The following is an 18,969-nucleotide window of genomic DNA, read 5'->3' as shown; positions in this document are numbered from 1 at the left end:
GAGCAAATAATACAAACAATGTTTTTATAACTCCACTGTCTCCAATAATACTACTGTTCATTACAAATACAAACAGAAAAAGCACTAGTACTAAAATGGAAATAAGTGCTACAAAACTTTTTCTAAGTGCTGTAGTCCACAAAACTCTACACTTTGTTTGGACACACGTGCATGGTTCTATTGGAAGAAGCATGCTGGTATCTTCCTCCAATATGTGAAATACTTTACCTGAACTGTTACTTCATGGCCTACTATTTAACATGCAATTTGAATCGTAGAGTAATATTGCATTTTTTACTGCACAAGATATTGGCATAAGGAAAAAAAACCAATGGGCTGCCAGGATGAAACTCCCAGTTTCAGTGTCTGATACAAAATGTACCATCAAACAAACAATATTCCACTAGTCTTGCAAAGGTAGTTCAATAACAACGTAAAATTAGTGTCATGATTAAATGAGCACAGTTCTATAATAAAAAGTGTTACAACATAACATAGGTTCATTAAATAGAAAGAAACTTCCACATGGGAAAAATATATTAAAAACAAAGATTCCAAGACTTACCAAGCGGGAAAGTGCCGGTAGACAGGCACCATAAAATAACACACAAACACACACACAAAATTTCTAGCTTTCGCAACCAACGGTTGCTTCTTCAGGAAAGAGGGAAGGAGAGGGAAAGAGAAAAGGATGTGGGTTTTAAGGGAGAGGTTAAGGAGTCCACTCCCGGGATTGGAATGACTCCTTACCCTCTCCCTTAAAACCCACATCCTTTCGTCTTTCCCTCTCCTTCCCTCTTTCCTGAAGAAGCAACCGTTGGTTGCGAAAGCTAGAAATTTTGTGTGTGTATTTGTGTGTTACTTTATTGTGCCTGTCTACCGGTGCTTTCCCGCTTGGTAAGTCTTGGAATCTTTGTTTTCAATATATTTTTCCCATGTGGAAGTTTCTTTCTATTTTATTTACATCATTAATTTGAACCCAACAATTACGTTTTTTATTGTCTCTGTTGCATTTCGAAATCTTTTCTATCATCTTACTTTCTCTTTTTGTTTGTACAAGTAGTTTCACTTTGTATTCATCTTCCCTTTTTCCGTAATCTACCATACATTTTATCCTGCCTAATTATACTCAGTAATACGTAATTTACCTCGAAACCATAACCTAAAAACTTTAACGCTTTCAACATTATCACTGCTATAAAATCCACTGTTCCAAGTTTACAAACATTTCGTGTAAACTCGTGAATACTATTTCACAGCTTCAGTTCCTTTCACTCATTAAACAACCATCAAAGCTATTTCCAACAACTTTCGTTTTATTTCCATTCCCGTTTTTCCCACATAACCGATCATTTTTTAGCAGCTTCCCACAGGTTTAAACGTTATTATTTCTTTGTCAAACAACTGTTAGCCTCATTTTCATAACCTGCCAGTACATAACCAGTCCTTTGAATACATTTACACGTATTTTTTTCGAATTTTTTATCAAAAATTTTTTTTCGAAATTTTCCTGAATTTTCCCACCCTTTAACGTGTTTTGGAGACAACACAACTACCTAACCTTTGCACCCATTGTTGTTCACCAACCTAAGTTCAGCACAGGATCAACATAGCTCATCTCAAACCAACACTTTTTCGACTTTTTTTACACCTTTATCTCTCCCTATATATATTTCTATTTATTTTCACTTTAACCTCATATTACCCTTTCCACCTTCTAATACCATGTCAACCTCACAACATCCCTACAACGACCCCATTAAATTTTATTTACATTCCCCTAAGGTAAGTCTTTCCGCTCCCGGGATTGGAATGACTCCTTACCCTATCCCTTAAAACCCACATCCTTTCGTCTTTCCCTCTCCTTCCCTCTTTCCTGAAGAAGCAACCGTTGGTTGCGAAAGCTAGAAATTTTGTGTGTGTGTTTGTGTGTTATTTTATTGTGTCTGTCTACTGGCGCTTTCCCGCTTGGTAAGTCTTGGAATCTTTGTTTTTAATATAACATAGGTTCAGATTAACTTCTTTGTGTCACTTCTTGCTGTAACTACCAATTTTGTGTGTGTGCCACTTCATAGTTCACAAGTGAAGATTACACGTGATTCAGCCACTAGAGGCCACCCAGCCTGCTAAAGACAGCAGCTGCCTGCACAGCCTGCTGGCTGCATGACCTGATGAAACTAATGAATATTTAGGTCAGAGTGCAAGGCTGTGCTGACCACTTGTGTATTACTAATTGTATTGCACCTTGCCATCCATGTGTATGTACTGTTTGAACAATAAATTACAGGGTTCTTGGGTTAGATCACCTCCTCAACATCTATAGAACTATTCAGGGCCAACTTGAGAAATAAACTCTGGAAAAATGTACAAAATATTCCAATAATCTACAGCTGAAATAATTTTAGTTCATTCCGAAAAGACACGGATGCTTAACTTTCCCAAAGCCACAGATTCCAGATTTCATTTTCCAAGGTCCAAGTGAAATTCGAAGGAGAATTATCTCTGCCCTTTTTTATATATTTCCCTCCCCTTCAACTCTTAAAAATAAAAAGATAAGACTGTTATTCAATCAGCAGAAAAAAAACATTCATTCTTTGCATATTTATTTAATGCAAGACCCAGACATGGTTTCCAGGAAGTATGCTATCATTTAGCTACTGTTGTCTGTAACTACCATTCAACACTTTTCTGCTCTTCACCACAGAAGAAGAAGATACTGTAGAGGGGGGCTGGGGGTTGTTTGGAGAAGAGATCGAACAGCGAGGTCATCGGTCTCATCAGATTATGGAAGGGTGGCGAAGGAAGTCAGCCATGCCCTTTTAAAGGAAACATCCCAGCATTTGCTTGGAGCTATTTAGGGAAATAATAAAAAAAAAAAAAAAAAAAAACCCTAAATCAGGATGGCCAGGTGCAGGATTGAACAGTCGTCCTCCCGCATGCGAGTCTTCACCACAACTACACCATATGCAATGTATTTGGTTTCCCATTAGCAACAAAAAGAACACTTTATGACTAACATAGTCACACAACATACAAATGATATCCTAACAAAGCTGATAAGGAGCACTATAACATTAAAAAGTTGAGAGAGAGCTTTCTCCATGTCATATATGTTTTAATTAGTATAATGTTTTTTGAACATTAAATCCACATTATGTGTAAATTTTTACATAAGAACAATGCTCTACTAACATTGAACGATATAAAGGCATTACTACAATTTTATGACATGAATAAGGTAGAGTATCGTTAAGCATACCTTAAACATTTTCAAATGAGTACAGTCACTAACAAGGAGAGGTCCCAGTGATGAGATCGAATTTTTGAAACCCTTTATATATTTACACAGGTTAAAATCTCCGACATCACACACTGCAGCCATTCATTCTGATGTGTCCTCACTTGTGAGCAATAGAAAAAAAAAAAAAAAAAATCAGAATTTTGCATGATGCTAAATAGTTTTAAAAAAGTTGTATTGCATAGACAGGCTGTGTGATGTAATGGATAGGGTGAGAGCTTCACATGCAGGAGGTTGTGCGTTCAGATCTCATCAGTTGCATTTACTTTTTATATTTTTAAATCTCTATCAAACTGACTTTGCTCATCATTTTTATTCAATTAACTGATCTAAAAATAACTTTTTATTTCCTTTCCTCTGTCACATCATTTTAATCATAACATCAACTTCACCATTTGCTCTCATTTTTCTTACTATTGTTATTTTTCCACTTGAAACCTTTGGTCATGTATTTTTAATTAATTTTATATATTCATTTTAATATTATTTCTATTGTTTTTATCATTCTACTTTTTCACCCAGTTCATTGCATTAATTATATCTATTCCTCATTTTGCTTGAATTTCGTTTTGCTTATAGCCTCTTCTTTCATTTAAATCTTCGCCTGTGTTATTTTGTCCATACTGCAGTAGAAATTTAGGTTATGTTTTAAACATTTCTATGATATTTATCATGCAAAAAATGACTGCACCTACAGTTAAAAAAAAGAAAAAAAAAGTTTTTCACATCATTGCACAGTCAATATAAATAGATTATTTCATCTATTGTTGTTTAACAGACAGATTGAAATTTTCAATAACTGAATATTATTATAGATATATACAATCAAAATCACATTCACAAAAATTCAAAGTGGAAAAAGAATTATATATTTTAAAAAAAATTAAACTTTCATATGGTGGTTAAAATGATGTGACAAAGGTATAGAAATACATTTAACTGGTTAATTGAATAAAATAATAATCAAAGTCATTTTCATAAAGATTTAAAAATAAAAAATTTAATGCACCTGACAAAATTCGAACCCGCAAGTTCCACCATGATACACCCACATCCTATTCATTCAATCACCCAACCCGACCATTTAATACAACTTTTTTAACATTATTCAACATCTCACAAAATTTCAAATTTTTTTCATCAATTACTGCCATACAAGAGCTCACCAAGGTGAATGGTTGCAGGGTGTGATATCTGAGATCTTAACCTATATCACCGTACATTTTGTTCCAAAATGTAGATCCCACCACTGGGGATCTCTGCTTGTAAGTATAGATGAAAAAATTGAGAGAGCTAATGTTCAGTTGCTAGTAATGTTACAAATAAATTCTCTCAATAGCGACTCCTCAGCAACATTCCAATGACAAAATCCAAATTTTATGTGAAGTGTAGTTTTCAAGATAAACTACTGTAATAAAATCATATTCAGTTGCTAACCTTTTACTAGCCCACTTGAAGAGCAACTTGCTTAGGAAGTTGTGATATTCATTCCACTTTTTCATGGCGTGGTGTTATTTGACTAAAAACATCACAAAAACAAATATGTGCACAGGAAAGTACAAAGTAAAAAATGTGAACTGTGTGTGACAACCGAACATCTCGACTGCAACAACATGCTATCAAAAACAGTAACAGCATCCACCAACGCAACATAAAAATTTCTTAAGGGGGTATTACACGACAATCCGCCAAGTATGAAACAGGTCTAATGTTGCTGCCATCTGGGTATAGAAAAGGTGGGGCTTAAGAGAATAGGAAACACATTATGCTCACGCGATAACAGACAGCAGTTCCAATCTCACGTAATTCTGTGCATGTGCACTACACAGCAATAGCACGTGCACACACAAAAGGGGGGTACTTCCAGTGTGCTTTCGATTTGCTATTGCTAATGGTTTACTTTTGTTGTATGCAGCCTGCAGGCAACTTCAGGTCTTTGTATTGGAGCTTTTGCATGTTTTCATAAATGCCATAATTAAACAAATGCAATATTTTTTGCTGGCACACTTTCCGTTACACAAGCTTTTTGCAAAAAGCATTCCTTGTATCTTTTACAGTTGCCAGAAAACTGTAATGTGATAACCAACCTGTAATGTAACAAGAAATGTACTTTATCAATTATAAAAAAACAGGAAATTTTTTTACTTCACTTGAGTGAATTCTAACCTATATCATAAACAGAAGCTTGTCAGAACAAGCCACACTCATTCACATGAAGTTCTGAATTTCCTGTGATCTCCAATCCTCACTTCCTTCGTTACTGGGAAATATATAACCCTGCCTTCTCCCTTTCTTCTCAGTCAGGATCACAAACAATAGGTTAATCTGAAGGGTTATTATGGACAAACAATTTGTGTATGGGAGTAAAATTCTTAGATGTTGCGAATGATTAGTATACTTAAAGAATTTACCTTTGTGCTCATTGTATGCCATTCATTCTTGTGTTTCATATGAATGAGTAAAGCATGCAAAGGACTTTCTTTTTTCTTTCCTTGAAGGTTATGCCATAAATATAGGTTCTTATGGTGGGGTGCCTTCCTTTTCTCCCCATTTGTTAAAGTTTTAAATTATAATGAAGAGTTGGCAATTACCCAAAAACCTATTAAAAAACTCCAGAGGACAAAAAGTGACAAACACTAAAATTCGCCAGTTACAACAGGATTCTTGAACAGAGGCAGGACGTGTGGAGATGTCTAGGATTGTTAACTGCAGTGTTATCAATTCATAACAGCTGCGCAGCATACATGAATCTGTTACATCTTTCCCCAGAGACTGGAAACATCTATAATCAAGATCACTGCCTTTTGCTTTACAGCCAATGTAAACATGTATTCCAGAGAAGATATCCCACATTTGTTCATGTAGTACTAGTTGCTTACCACTTTAAGAAGCTGTGACTATCCCCAACAACTTTATGAAGAATAATGCACTCCATAAAAAAAATTTACAAAAGAAAAGAAAAAAGGTAAAATATTTTACCTCTTTATCTCGATGAAATCCAACTTGACCAACTTCCATGCTATCTGTTTTTTTCAAGTTGGACCACATTGTGTACACAACATCTACATCGTTAAGTTTATTGCCCTGGATGCTGTTAGCTTTCACAAGTTGTGCTGCATCTTCTAAAACTGAAGTTGGTATATCATCTAGAGTCTGACCCTGGAACATTGTTGAAAAGATAGAAGTTATGTTTTAGGTATTACAGAGAATATAAATGCAATTATGTTTATTACAGAAGAAATAACAATCAAAGTTACATGTTTAGGGAGTACAATTTTTAAAATCACAATAAATAATAAACCAGCAGGAAGTAATTTCGAACACTGGTATATACCTGAACATAAAATTACAAACTAAATTCGTAAGTACCTGAATTCAACTGAATTTCAATGAGCTAATGTTATTATGCATCATATTGCACATAATCAGCCAACATGGTTCTTTAAATAACTGGACTGTAAATACAGCTGGAATTTCACAATACATAATTAATAGAAACAGAAACACTTTATAAAACAATAATAACCATTCTTCCACTTGTTCAGTACACAAAAAATTTAATAGTAACCCACTTTGCTTAATTGCAATTATTTATGTTTAAAAACCACACTGCCTGACAAGAAAAGTGAAGCACCAAGAAGAGGCACAAGAAATGAAATTAAACACAGGTTGAGAGAGTATGTGATGTTATTTTGGTGATTACAAAATCAAGTAAAATTTACTAAGAACTTGCAAGTATGAGCCCACTTATTAGTATTAACACTGGCATGCCTCTCCAAAAAACTGGGAGAATGGAACCTTTCCACGGAGCATGCCTTATTCACAGACAATGGTCACCAAGGGTAGTCGAGAATCACTTCATCATTGAACACAATGTGAGCCTATTCATCAGTAGGCTTTTCTTTATGACACGGCATTCTAAATGCAGCCATTTGTGCAGTGGCAACCTATGTGTGGGATGGTAATTCTCTAGTCCTGCTGTTGCTAGTCTCCAGTCAATGGTGCAGAATGACACAGAATGTTACAGCGAGGCCATAACTTGTTCTTGGATGGCAGGTACAGAAGTGAAGAGGTTATGATGTACTTAGTGCACAATATCCTCCCTTGCAGCAGTCAAGACACAGCTGATCCATATCTTGACGTGAGTATGCGTGCCCTCACATTCTCATGTAGCCCAACATCGGGCCACTGTCGCATCTGAATGCCCCACAAATATGGATATTGCACAATCTGACCAGCCAGCCAAATGGGAGATTCAAAATGAGAGTTCAGTGAAACTCTGTCAGATGGTGAAAAGACTATATCACACCAGTGTTTGGCATCTCTGTGATATCCACACCTCCACGAAGTTACACTCACATCTGATGATGTTTCTGTGTGGCTTGTTGGTTGGTTTAAAAAAGAAGGGGAAGGGACCAAACTGCGAGGTCATCAGATCCATGTTCCCAGTAAAATAATTACACAAGGAAAAGAAGAAAAAAAGAAGACATACAGCACAATAACGGGAGAAAGGAAGAACCAGAAGAACGGCACCAAAATAACCAACACTACTATGGACAAAAAACGAAATGAAAACCACAGAGTTAAGCAAGAAACAGGTAGAAGGGGTAAAAACAAGAGAGCAGATGACCGTGGCTGGCTAACCACGAGAATAAAAAGCATAAGCCAGCCACTCTGCGACACATTAAAACATCCATACTAAAGCATAAGAGTGGAGAACATAGAGGGAGACAGAACATGCGCTAAAACTCATATAGAATGATAACACCCACCGTCATGTATAAAACGTAAAACTAAATTAGCCAATGAGGCGATGTCAGCTAAAATTAATGGCTACTAGTCCAGTAACTGAAGACTCCATCGCAGGGCAGCCAAAGAAGGACAGTTCACCAAGGTATGGGCCATTGTCAGCCTGGCGCCACATTGACACTGAGCTGGGTCATCATGGCACAGGAGGTAGCCGTCTATCACCCAAGCATGGCCAATGCGGATTCAGCAGAGAACCACCGAATCCCTGCGACAGGCCCTGCACTGGAGGACTGCCACACATACGTAGTCTCCTTAATTGCACACAGTTTGTTGTCTGTGCTGAGTTTAAGCCATTTCATCTCCGGAAGCTGCAAAACCTGAACGCAGGTCAGTTGCAGAGAAGGCAATCTCCATAAGCGGTTTCTGCATAGCTTGTTTGGCCAGCCTGTCAACAAGCCCGATGCCTGGGGCTCCGACGTAGCCTGGGCTCTGGACAAACACCACTGAATGACTGGACCATTCCAGGGCATAGATGGACTCCTGGATAGTCGCTACAAAAGGATTACGATGGTAGCACTGGTCGATAGCTTGTAGGCTGCTCAAGGAGCCAGTACACAAAAGAAACAACTCCCCAGGGCATGAACAGATGTGCTCAAGAGCAGAAGATATAGCCACCAGCTCGTCAGTGAAACACTGCAGCCAGCTGGCAAGAATGCTGTTCAATATGTCCTCCATGGACATATGTGGAGCCAACATGAGCATCAGCTACCGAGTCGTCAGTGTAAACCACTTTGTGGTCTCAGTACATGTCAAGAATCGAGAGGAAGTGGCAGCAGAGAACTGTGGAGTTAACTGAGCCCTTAGGGCAAAGCTGCAGCGTAGGTGTACACCATGGAGGTGTAAGTGAATGGACCTCAGGTATCGGTGGTAAAGGCAAGGACTCCGGTTCGGAACGAAGGGATCAGACACGAACTGCAATTTGAAGCCCAGACCTGGGTCTTCAGTGCGGGAGATGAACTGTCTTGGGTGGGAAAAGGAGAAGGTGATTCGGATGCGCAGGAGATCTACGAACGTGTGCAATGTAACTGGCCAGCAGTAGTGCACGCCTAACCTGCAATGGAGGTACTCCGGCCTCCACAAGGACACTGGTCACCAGACTCGTCCTAAAAGCTCCTGTCGCTAGACAAATGCCACAGTGGTGCACTGGGTTGAGTAAACGCAATGCTGAAGGCGCTGCTGAACCATAAACCGGACTCCCACAGTCAAGGCGGAATTGAACAAAGGCTCTGCAGAGCTGCTGCAGCAGTTGGTGTTGCTCAGGCAGTGGAAGGCACTGAGGTGCTGCCAGCACTTCTGCTTAAGCTGACAAAGGTGAGGAAACCAAGTCAATCGGGTGCCATAAACCAGTCCTAAGAATCGATATGTCTCCACTACAGTGAGTGGATCATCATGAAGGTAAAGTTCTGGTTCTGGATTAACAGTACGACGCCAACAGAAGTGCATAACACATGACTTTGCAACCGAAAATTGGAAACTGTGGGCTAGAGTCCATTACTGCACCTTGTGGATTGCTTCCCGCAGGCACCACTCAGCAAACACACTACTGGTAAAGCAGTCCGAAATGCAGAAGTTGTCTGCGTACAGAGAGGGTGAGACGGACGGCCCTACAGCTGCTGCTAGACTGTTAATGGCCACTAAAAATAGAGATACACTCAATACAAAGCCCTGCAGATCCCCATTGTCCTGGATATGGGGGAAACTATGGGAGGTACCAATCTGGACACAAAAAGTATGAAGCGACAGGAAATTTTGGATAAAAATCGGAAACAAGCCTCAGAGACCCCACTCGTATAATGTGGCAAGGGTATGATGTCGCCAGGTTGTGTCATACGCTTTTCTTAAATCAAAAAAGATGGCAACCATACGTTGGTGTCTGGTAAAGGCTGTTCGGATGGCAGACTCGAGGGACACAAGATTATCAGTGGTAGAGCAACGCTGGCGGAAGCCGCCCTGACATGGAGCCAATAGGCCACGTGACTCCAGGACCCAACCTAACTGCCAACACACTATACGTTCCAGCAGCTTGCAAAGAATGTTGGTGAGGCTGATGGGCCGATAGCTATCCACATCAAGCGGTTTTTTACCAGGTCTGAGCTCTCCCGAAATTGCGAAGGAAAGACACCATTGCACCATATCCAGTTGAAGATGACGAGGAGATGTCACTTCTAGTCAGATGAGGGTGTTTAATCATCTGACTGTGGATCCGATCTGGCCCAGGAGCTGTGTCGGGGCAATTTGCAAAGGGCACTGAGGAGCTCCCACTCTGTAAGTGGGGCGTTACAGGATTCACTGAGTAAACAAGAGGACTTTCCCTTCCAGCCACCGTTTGAGGGTGGGAAAGGCTGGGAGGTAATTCTCCAAAACAGAGGTTCGCGCATAGTGCTCAGGAAAGTGCTCGGAAATTTGATTTGTATCGGTACATAGCACGCCACTGATGGTAACACTGGGAACACCTGTTGAGATCTGGTTCCTGAAAACACGTTTGATCTTTGTCCAGACTTGGCACCTAATGGTTGAGACATATCTCTCCCAACATTCCTGCTTCTGTTGTTTGATAAGTTGGTGAAGGCATGCACGGAGCCGTTTACGGGCTATGAGGTGCTCCAGGGAAGGGTGCCGCTTATGCCGCTGTAGAGCTCGCCGACACTCCTTAATTGCTTCAGCGACTTCCGGCGGCCACCAAGGCACTGCCTTTCGCAGGAGGCACCCTAAAGAGCGAGGGATCGTGTTTTCTGCCACAGAAATGATTGTTGTAATCACCTGCTCAACCATCACATCATTGTTACCATGTGGGGTAGATTCAATGGTGATAGCAGAGATGAAAGTTTCCCAGTCCATCTTGTTTAAAGCCCATCTGGGCAGTTGTCCATGGGCCTGACACCGGGGCAGAGACAGGAAGATGGGGAACTGGTCACTACCACACAGGTCATCAAGTGCTCTCCAATGTATTGATGGGAAGTCCTGGGCTGCAAATTGATAAATCAATAGCCGAGTAACTACCATGAGCCACACTGAAATGTGTGTGGTGGCCCCAGTATTTAAGAGGCAGAGGTTGAACTGAGACAGTAAAGTTTCGACATCTCTGCCTCTGCCAGTAAGCATGGTGCCACCCCACAAGGAGTTATGGGAGTTAAAATCTCCCAAAAGTAGGAAAGGTTTAGGGAGTTGATCAATCAGTGCAGTTAATACATTCAGGGATACTGCACCATCTGGAGGAAGATATACATTGCAGGCAGTTATTTCCTGCGTCGTAGTTATTCTCTCAGCCACAGTTTCAAGAGGGGTTTGAAGAGCCACAGTTTCACTACAGACTGAGTTTAGGACATAAACGTAAACTCCAGCTGCAGTCACTATGGTTTCTGTAGTATCCCTTATAGCTGCGGGGGACAGGGGTCTGCACTGCCAGGAACCGGGTTTCCTGGAGGGCAATGATGAAAGCAGGTGTAAAGCTTAACAGTTGCCATAGCTCAGCCAGGCGGTGGAAAAAAACTGCCGCAATTCCACTGGAGGATGATATCATCATGAGACTGGGAAGGCACGGAACATTCAATGAGGCAATTTACGCCTCACGTCACCTGCTGCCACTGACTTTTTGCTTGAGCAATCTATATCCATTGTGCCTCAGGATCCGGAGAGATCCAGGTCCTCAGCGGACACCAAAAGCTCCACCTCATCTGCAGACACAGAGCTTGTAGGTAACGGTGGTGTGTGTGCCACCGCAATTCCCTTGGTCTTGGGGACCTTCTTTTTGGATTTCTCTCACTGCTTCTTGGATTTCCCTGGCTGGGAGGACTTCACTGATTCAGTCTCCGGGACTGAGGATGAGCGTGAAGCCTTACAACCAGCTGCTTTTGGGCTCTTCAGCCACTGGTTGGGTGTTATATTTCCCATTAGCAGAAATCTGGGGAGGGAGTGACCCAAGGGACCCCTCCCTAGCGAGAGGAACCGAAGATGACTTACGCTTCTCCGGCTCAGAAGTGGGTACTTATAACCCCAAAGGTTTGGGGGGGGGGGGGGGGGGGGGTTGCCCCCCGAAGTAAGTGGTGCGGGAGGAACAGGAAGGGAAGTGCCCCCCACCAAGGGAGCAGGTGTAGACTTCTGCTTCTGAGAGGCAACAGGAAAGCGGGGAACTGGATACGGCGACAACTGTTCTCATAGCGGCGGCGTAAGGGAAGGTCATAGCCACAGAATGTAAGTGCTCAAATTACCTCATAGCCTGAGTGTAGGTCAGTCTGTCCAGGGTCTTATATTCCATGGTTTTCCCCTCTTTCTGTAAAATCCTGCAGCCTGGCGAGCAAGGTGAATGATGCTCGCCGCAGCTGACACAGATTGGAGGTGGGGCACATGAAGTATTGGGATGTGATGGATGCCCACAATCTCAACATGTAACGCTGGATGTACAGTGGGAAGACATATGGCCAAACTTCCAGAACTTAAAGCACCACATTGGGGGAGGGATATATGGCTTGACGTCACAGCGGTAGACCATCACCTTAACCCTCTCGGGCAATGTGTCACCCTCAAAGGCCAAGATGAAGGCACTGGTGGCAACCTGATTATCCCTCGGACCCCGACGGACGTGCCGGATGAAATGAACACTTCGCGCAGCTCATCGTCAGACTGCAAAAGGCGGTCCCTGTGGAATATAATACCCTTTACCATATTTAAGCTCTTATGGGGTGTGGTAGTAACAGAAACATCCCCCAACTTGTCACAAGTGAGTAACGCCCATGACTGAGCAGAGGATGCTGTTTTTATCAAGACTGTCCCAGAGCACATTTTGGACAAGCCCTCCACCTCTCCAAACTTGTCCTCCAAATGCTCCACAAAAACTGAGGCTTCATGGACATGAAAGATTCCCTCTCAACTCTCGTACATACGAGGTACCGGGGCGAATAAGCTTCACTGCCATCCTTAGCCCGGCATTACTCCCACGGTGTGGCCAGGGAGGGGAATGATTTGGAGTCATATTTCTTAGCATTGAAGTTAGACTTTGCCCGCTTACAGACTGCTGGCCACTTATTCCAACCCGGGCCCCTCCCAACACGCAGCAAGGGCCACATGGCAGGATGGCCATTGCCAGGAGTCCCAATGCCCCAGGGAGATGGACATCTACTCCATAGCATATGTGGGGAGTTAATGGCGCAGTTATCAGCAGAGAAATTCCTGTGTTGTCAGGGGCTACAACCAAAAGGGTACACGGCGGCCCCACCACAACGGACTGCCTACCATGCTGGATATGAGGTGCTAAGAAGTCCATGGTCATCATCGGCACAGAAAGCGACACTGCATAGCGCATGGTGGAAAATGCACCCAGGAAGGCGTCCTCACCCCGAGAGATGTAGAATGAGCAGAACTGGGACTGCAATGCGTTGACGAGAAAGTGGGCTACAGATCTCAATGCCCGATGGACACGATGTACTATGTAAGGTGCCCTTCCACAATTGGCTCGCTCTTCAAGAAATTTTAGGAAGATGGAGGTCAAACCCGACAGGGGATCATCACATAAAGGGTGAAACGTGAGAGACTCCTTTTAGTCGCCTCTTACGACAGGCAGGAATACCTCAGGCTTATTCTAACCCCTGGACTCGCAAGGGGGGGGGGGGGGGGGGGGGCACTTCTCTTTATTGTCAGACAGTGTATATACAATTACATGGCAATCTGAAGTGTCTGGTGAAAGAGACAAACATTCTATAAAACTTGGAAACTAAGATTCTGGCACTTAATCTGTTTCCCCATTCATATGGCATAATCTATGAGTTGTATTGTGGAATCATGTCCCAATAGTGAATTGTTATTGAGCCATATTTCTACATTTACTGACATTTTAGAGCAGTTTTACATACAAATAGTATACAACTTTGAGACATGTCCATGGAAAATACTCATGTTTATCAGTGATACCAAGATACAATATTTTAAGAATAGGATACAAGAAGATTTTGATGAGGCTTATGGAGAAAAGAGATACCAGTGAGATTCAACGAATTTCTCAATAATCTGTGTCAATGTTAGTAACCAGTGACTGATATAACACAAATTCAAAGTATTTTGTAAATGGCAACTCAAGTAGTACAGTTGGACAAGAAAGGAGTACACTGAAAATATCATCCTACGAAAATCTGATTAACTACATGCACTGACATATTTTTTTGAAACAAATCATAAATCTAAAGATCACTAAGTGTCAATGGAATTTTTAACATAATTATTGAGTTGAACTAATTTACTAAGTCACATCCCTAGTGATACATGAAATGCAACACTAATGTGGGGGATTTTTCCAAATATGACTTTCATAAAAATAGTATCAGAAAAACTTAGTCAATTACCACTCAGTTTCCTTGCTGACTTAAATATCTGAGAAAGTAATGTGTGTGTGATCTACAGAGCCTTAATTTTATAACTAAGCATAAACAATTTACTTGGTACATCATGATTGGCTTCCAAAATGATTGTTCTACTTGCAATGCCATATACACGCGCACTCACAAAATATTAAAATTATTTAATAACAAAACATCACCACCTACAAATTGTGTGAATAGTACAAAGCAACTGTATTACGAACACATGGTTTGAAACATAGCTAGCAAAATGAAACAAAACTGTGATGAAGGATTCAAATTTTAGTGACTACCGGAAATTTACAAATTACACAGCTCACTTTGGGTCCACTCTAATTACTTGTGAATGACCTTCCACTTAACATACCTCAACCAGCATAGTACTATAGCACAACATTCAGCCGTGGCTCATCACACAGAATAAGAGTATCAATTGCAGAAAAATGACGACGACAACAGGATTGTTTGGACATAAATCACAAAAGTAAACAGTGGGAATAATATATGAGGTTGTCCACAGTCATCGTATAAAAAATAGTTAAATGTTCTAACTGAGTCTTTGCTAGTGAAATTCCTAATAAGTAATCTGTCAAAAGTTTGAAAAGAACTGTTCAATGATAGAGGTTTGTTTCATCAAAATATTCCCCTGCAAATCTTCAAAGTTTTTCCAGGCTGAAATTCCAAATTTGCCTTAATTTTTTTATGTGAGAGAAATTTTTTGTGTGGTAGCAAGTCTTACTTGGCTGGTTTTCAAGGTTTTTTTAGTTATCATGTCACTTAGTAGCGATTATTCGAAGTTCACCTATGACTGAAAACAAGTTATATACAAACTGATTACTTTTGTTGTTTAAGAAATAATTGTCAGTTGTAATGTTTTCTAACACTGTTACTGCAGATAAATTTAAAATTTCTCAGTATAATCATCCTTCACATCATAATAGAAATACTATCTGCATTATTTTACTGTTCAGGTTTGTTTGCTTCAGTTGAAAGTTAATTCAGAAGAATAAGCATAATGTCATAGTATTCATCAAGAAGAGAATTTATTACTTTACGCACTTTTCCATATATCTAAATCAAATACCAATATTTCTTAAAAACCCTGTCACCAGCTCACAAGAAAACAGCTCCTGCAAAGCAGTCATATCTTGTATCATAATAATGATTATAGTAATTTAATTTTGCATGTAGCATTTTCTAACATATTTTCTTTTCTGTGACTGATTATAATTTTCAACTGCTTCAAATCTTTGATTTTTTCCCCTTGGATTCATTCTGCTCTCATTTTGAGCTTTTACTAAAACTGATATGTTTTGTGTATAACACTTTTTTTCCATACATCCTGTGTCACAGTAACCTCAACGTGATCACGACATTACAACAATTCAATGAATTTCTTCACATTTTTATGTGACTTCGCAATCAACTGTTTCCTAAGCAGAATCTTAGCGTGATCCATAACCTCGTTCCATCAACAATCAGTTGAACTACAATCATGCATTCTCAGGAATTCCCCCAGTCTTCCAAAAATCCCAAGAATTTTCCAATACATTCTATTTCCCCAAGAACTTCCAATTTTCCAGACACTTAGCCATCTTCAGGGGTTTTCAAAGCCAGAACACCAGAAAAAATTACTATCATTACTCACTACTTAAATTACCACTCGCTCAGAAGGGTTATGTAGCTCCAGAAATGCTTGACCACTTGTCCAACAACATGCAATATCTCATAATTTGCAAAACAAATTTCAAATTTAAACTGTAATCATTTATAAGGACAACTCCTACAGCTCTATATATGATTTTTTACTTAGAAACTAGTCAGCATATGTAGGATAAAAGATTTTTTTTTTTGCTTTTGGTGTTAAATTTAAGTGTGTTTCACCAGCAACTACTGTTATGCCAGGAACAAATACATTACTTTACATTAAATTCAAGCTACTATGTCATATAGTAATCTGAAAATAGATAACATGTAGTTATAAACACAAAAACCATTGTCTGTAAACTGACTTTCTATTATTCCTATAAAATGGTGCAAATAGTACACGGAACATGGATTAACTAGCTATTAAATTATGAATCATTATTCCGTGCCTCTTATTTTTGTAGTAAACCTGTTTTGTGAGCTTCTTAAGAAGTACTCTTAGAATAGGGTTGCATGTAGTAGTGTAATACACAATCAAAACCAAAGTGAACACTAATGTCAGAACAGCCAAAGTAAAAAATCGCACTATAGCACTTTTTTTTTTTTTTTTTTTTTTTTTTTTGAGTGGTCACTGATAGATACATTAATAACAATTCTACACAATTGCAGTTAACTCTTTTCTATACTTTTAGTATGATTATTTGATTATTCTCCAAGCAGCAACGAAGAGTTCCCTTCAAAGATTTAAACTCTTTTTAAAACTAAATCTCACTATAATTTTACCTCATCGTAAGTAGAACACTGTGTAAGTAGGAATGGAAAATGATACTGCATGTCTAAATCCACTTGAGTACTTCTCAATGTGTTTGTCATAAAGCAAGGCATCAGAGTCTGATGGCAACAGGCTCAGATGATTTTCATTCAGCCCAATAGGCTGAGCCATAAATGGAGGTATAGTCTTCTATTCATAACTAATAAAATACATACAATCTGGTGGTCCAGCAGTGCCAAACAACAAATGACGAAAATTTGGACATTTCATTTGAGTTGTTTTGGTGTAAGAGCTCCGCTACACATAATACTTGTAGCAGATACTGATAATACTTAAAGGAATATTTCCATGCAAAAACTGTCTTACTTGTTACTGTAATTATTATTTTCAAAAGCAGAAATATAACATGTATGATGTGTCCTTTGAACCCTGAAATATTTCACGGCAAAGTAATAGTTCCACTTCTCTGTGGGTTACTACTGCCACTACGAATAATGAGAAAAATATGTCACTCATTTTCTGTGGGGTGAAAGTATTTATTAACGTTCATTACGAACAGAACCTTTTAACTGTGTCACCAAAAGCGTGGTATGCATCCACCTTATGGTACTGCTTCCTTTCTCACCTATTTCTGCTCTAGCTTCTTGTACAATAAGTGTAAAATGTAGTTTGACACTTACATTCTTTTGACTTTGGAGCTTGTGTAGGAGCTGAATTACTGTGTTAACAAGAATGCGCAACAGAGATTGTAGATGTTGTTGTATTTGAACAACACAAAACAAATGCCGAATAAAATAAAATTGTAAACTATTATCCAATTTAGACATGTCTCAGCGACTGTCAAATTTAGACTCACTCAAGAATTTGGTAGGGTTTATTTAGTTTTATTTTTTATAAAGGGTTCCTACGGTGAAATTGTCAAGCCATCATCGACTGAACATGTATGGCTAAAAATGTGTTCTATCACAAAGGCAATTTGACACTGAAAGTTGTGTGTGTGGGTGGGTGGGTGGGGGGTATTACTGCAATAATGTCAATATACACAGAGGTTTGGAAATTCTGAACTGCAAGTTGTGTTTGCAAACACAGGCATGATAAACAAAAACAGTGTACATTGTCATACTAAGCATCAACATAAAAACATATCTTGTTCTTTCTGCAAAAGTACTACTTGAAATAATTCACACACATTTTTCAATAATTACGTTGTAAATGTTTTGCCCTAAGCTTCTGAAAGTGGCTTCATTATTACTTTCATTTGCAAAATGTTTCCTATTAGCGTTGGGTTCCAATAGATGTCACAAAAATTTCAACATAATTAAACCAGTAGACTAAAGTGTATTTAGCTCTTCTGTACACGGACCATATTATAGTATTTATGGCAGTGTCCTTAGTACGACTGCCTTCTGGGAAGATAATGTTTCCACCTAACAATGTATGGCAGGGTATACAATGAATCACCGTTTCCAATCTGAAGTTGACCCGCTGAGTGTGACTATGTTCAATGTAAAACAAACATTGAGGCACAAATATCTCTAGTGTTTGAGATATCAATCAAAAGCTTATTCATTCACTACCCTCCTTCGGAATGGTATTTACACTAACACTATGTTGATTTGCAGACTCAAGCAACAGAGGATAGCACAGTTCAACATTTCCCTAGTGGTTTTACAAGACTCCTGAGAATTTCGCTACTTTTCTCATAATGCTTGACCGAGACAAATTCCCATCCCTATGTTCAAAGATCGGAGCACCATGAGTAATTACTAACCTATTGGATGCTAGTATCCATACTGTGTATATAAAACTTTTCGTGCACATTGTGTTGTACACCTGCTGAGTAATTTCTAAGTAAATTTATTCTTGTCCACGGAAACTGCTAATTACATTACTAGGCAAAAGTTTTCAATTACAGACAACAAAAAATATATACTTTATTTCAATGTATGAACACATTGTATAAACTAAGTAGACGAACAAAATAAATATTTTCTCTCTATCATTCCGTACAATACTATACTGCTTGGACCTTAGTCTCTTCACAAGTATCCACTCTTTGCCCTCAGAACAGCTACACCAACTCTTGACATTCTGGA

The 18,969-nt window shown here is 39.6% G+C and overlaps 1 protein-coding gene across 1 annotated transcript in view; it reads right to left on the bottom strand.

Moving 5' to 3' along the window:
- Positions 1-18,969, bottom strand: part of LOC126272964 (coiled-coil domain-containing protein 25) — a 54,947-nt gene that overhangs the window by 14,465 nt on the left and 21,513 nt on the right. The window contains exon 4 of the mRNA XM_049976292.1: positions 6,278-6,457. Coding sequence (XP_049832249.1) covers positions 6,278-6,457 — 180 coding nt within the window. The remainder of the gene's footprint in view (positions 1-6,277; positions 6,458-18,969) is intronic.

Source organism: Schistocerca gregaria, chromosome 5 (assembly GCF_023897955.1).
Source record: "Schistocerca gregaria isolate iqSchGreg1 chromosome 5, iqSchGreg1.2, whole genome shotgun sequence".
NCBI lineage: Eukaryota > Metazoa > Arthropoda > Insecta > Orthoptera > Acrididae > Schistocerca > Schistocerca gregaria.
This window is presented reverse-complemented; position numbering and strand designations above follow the sequence as displayed.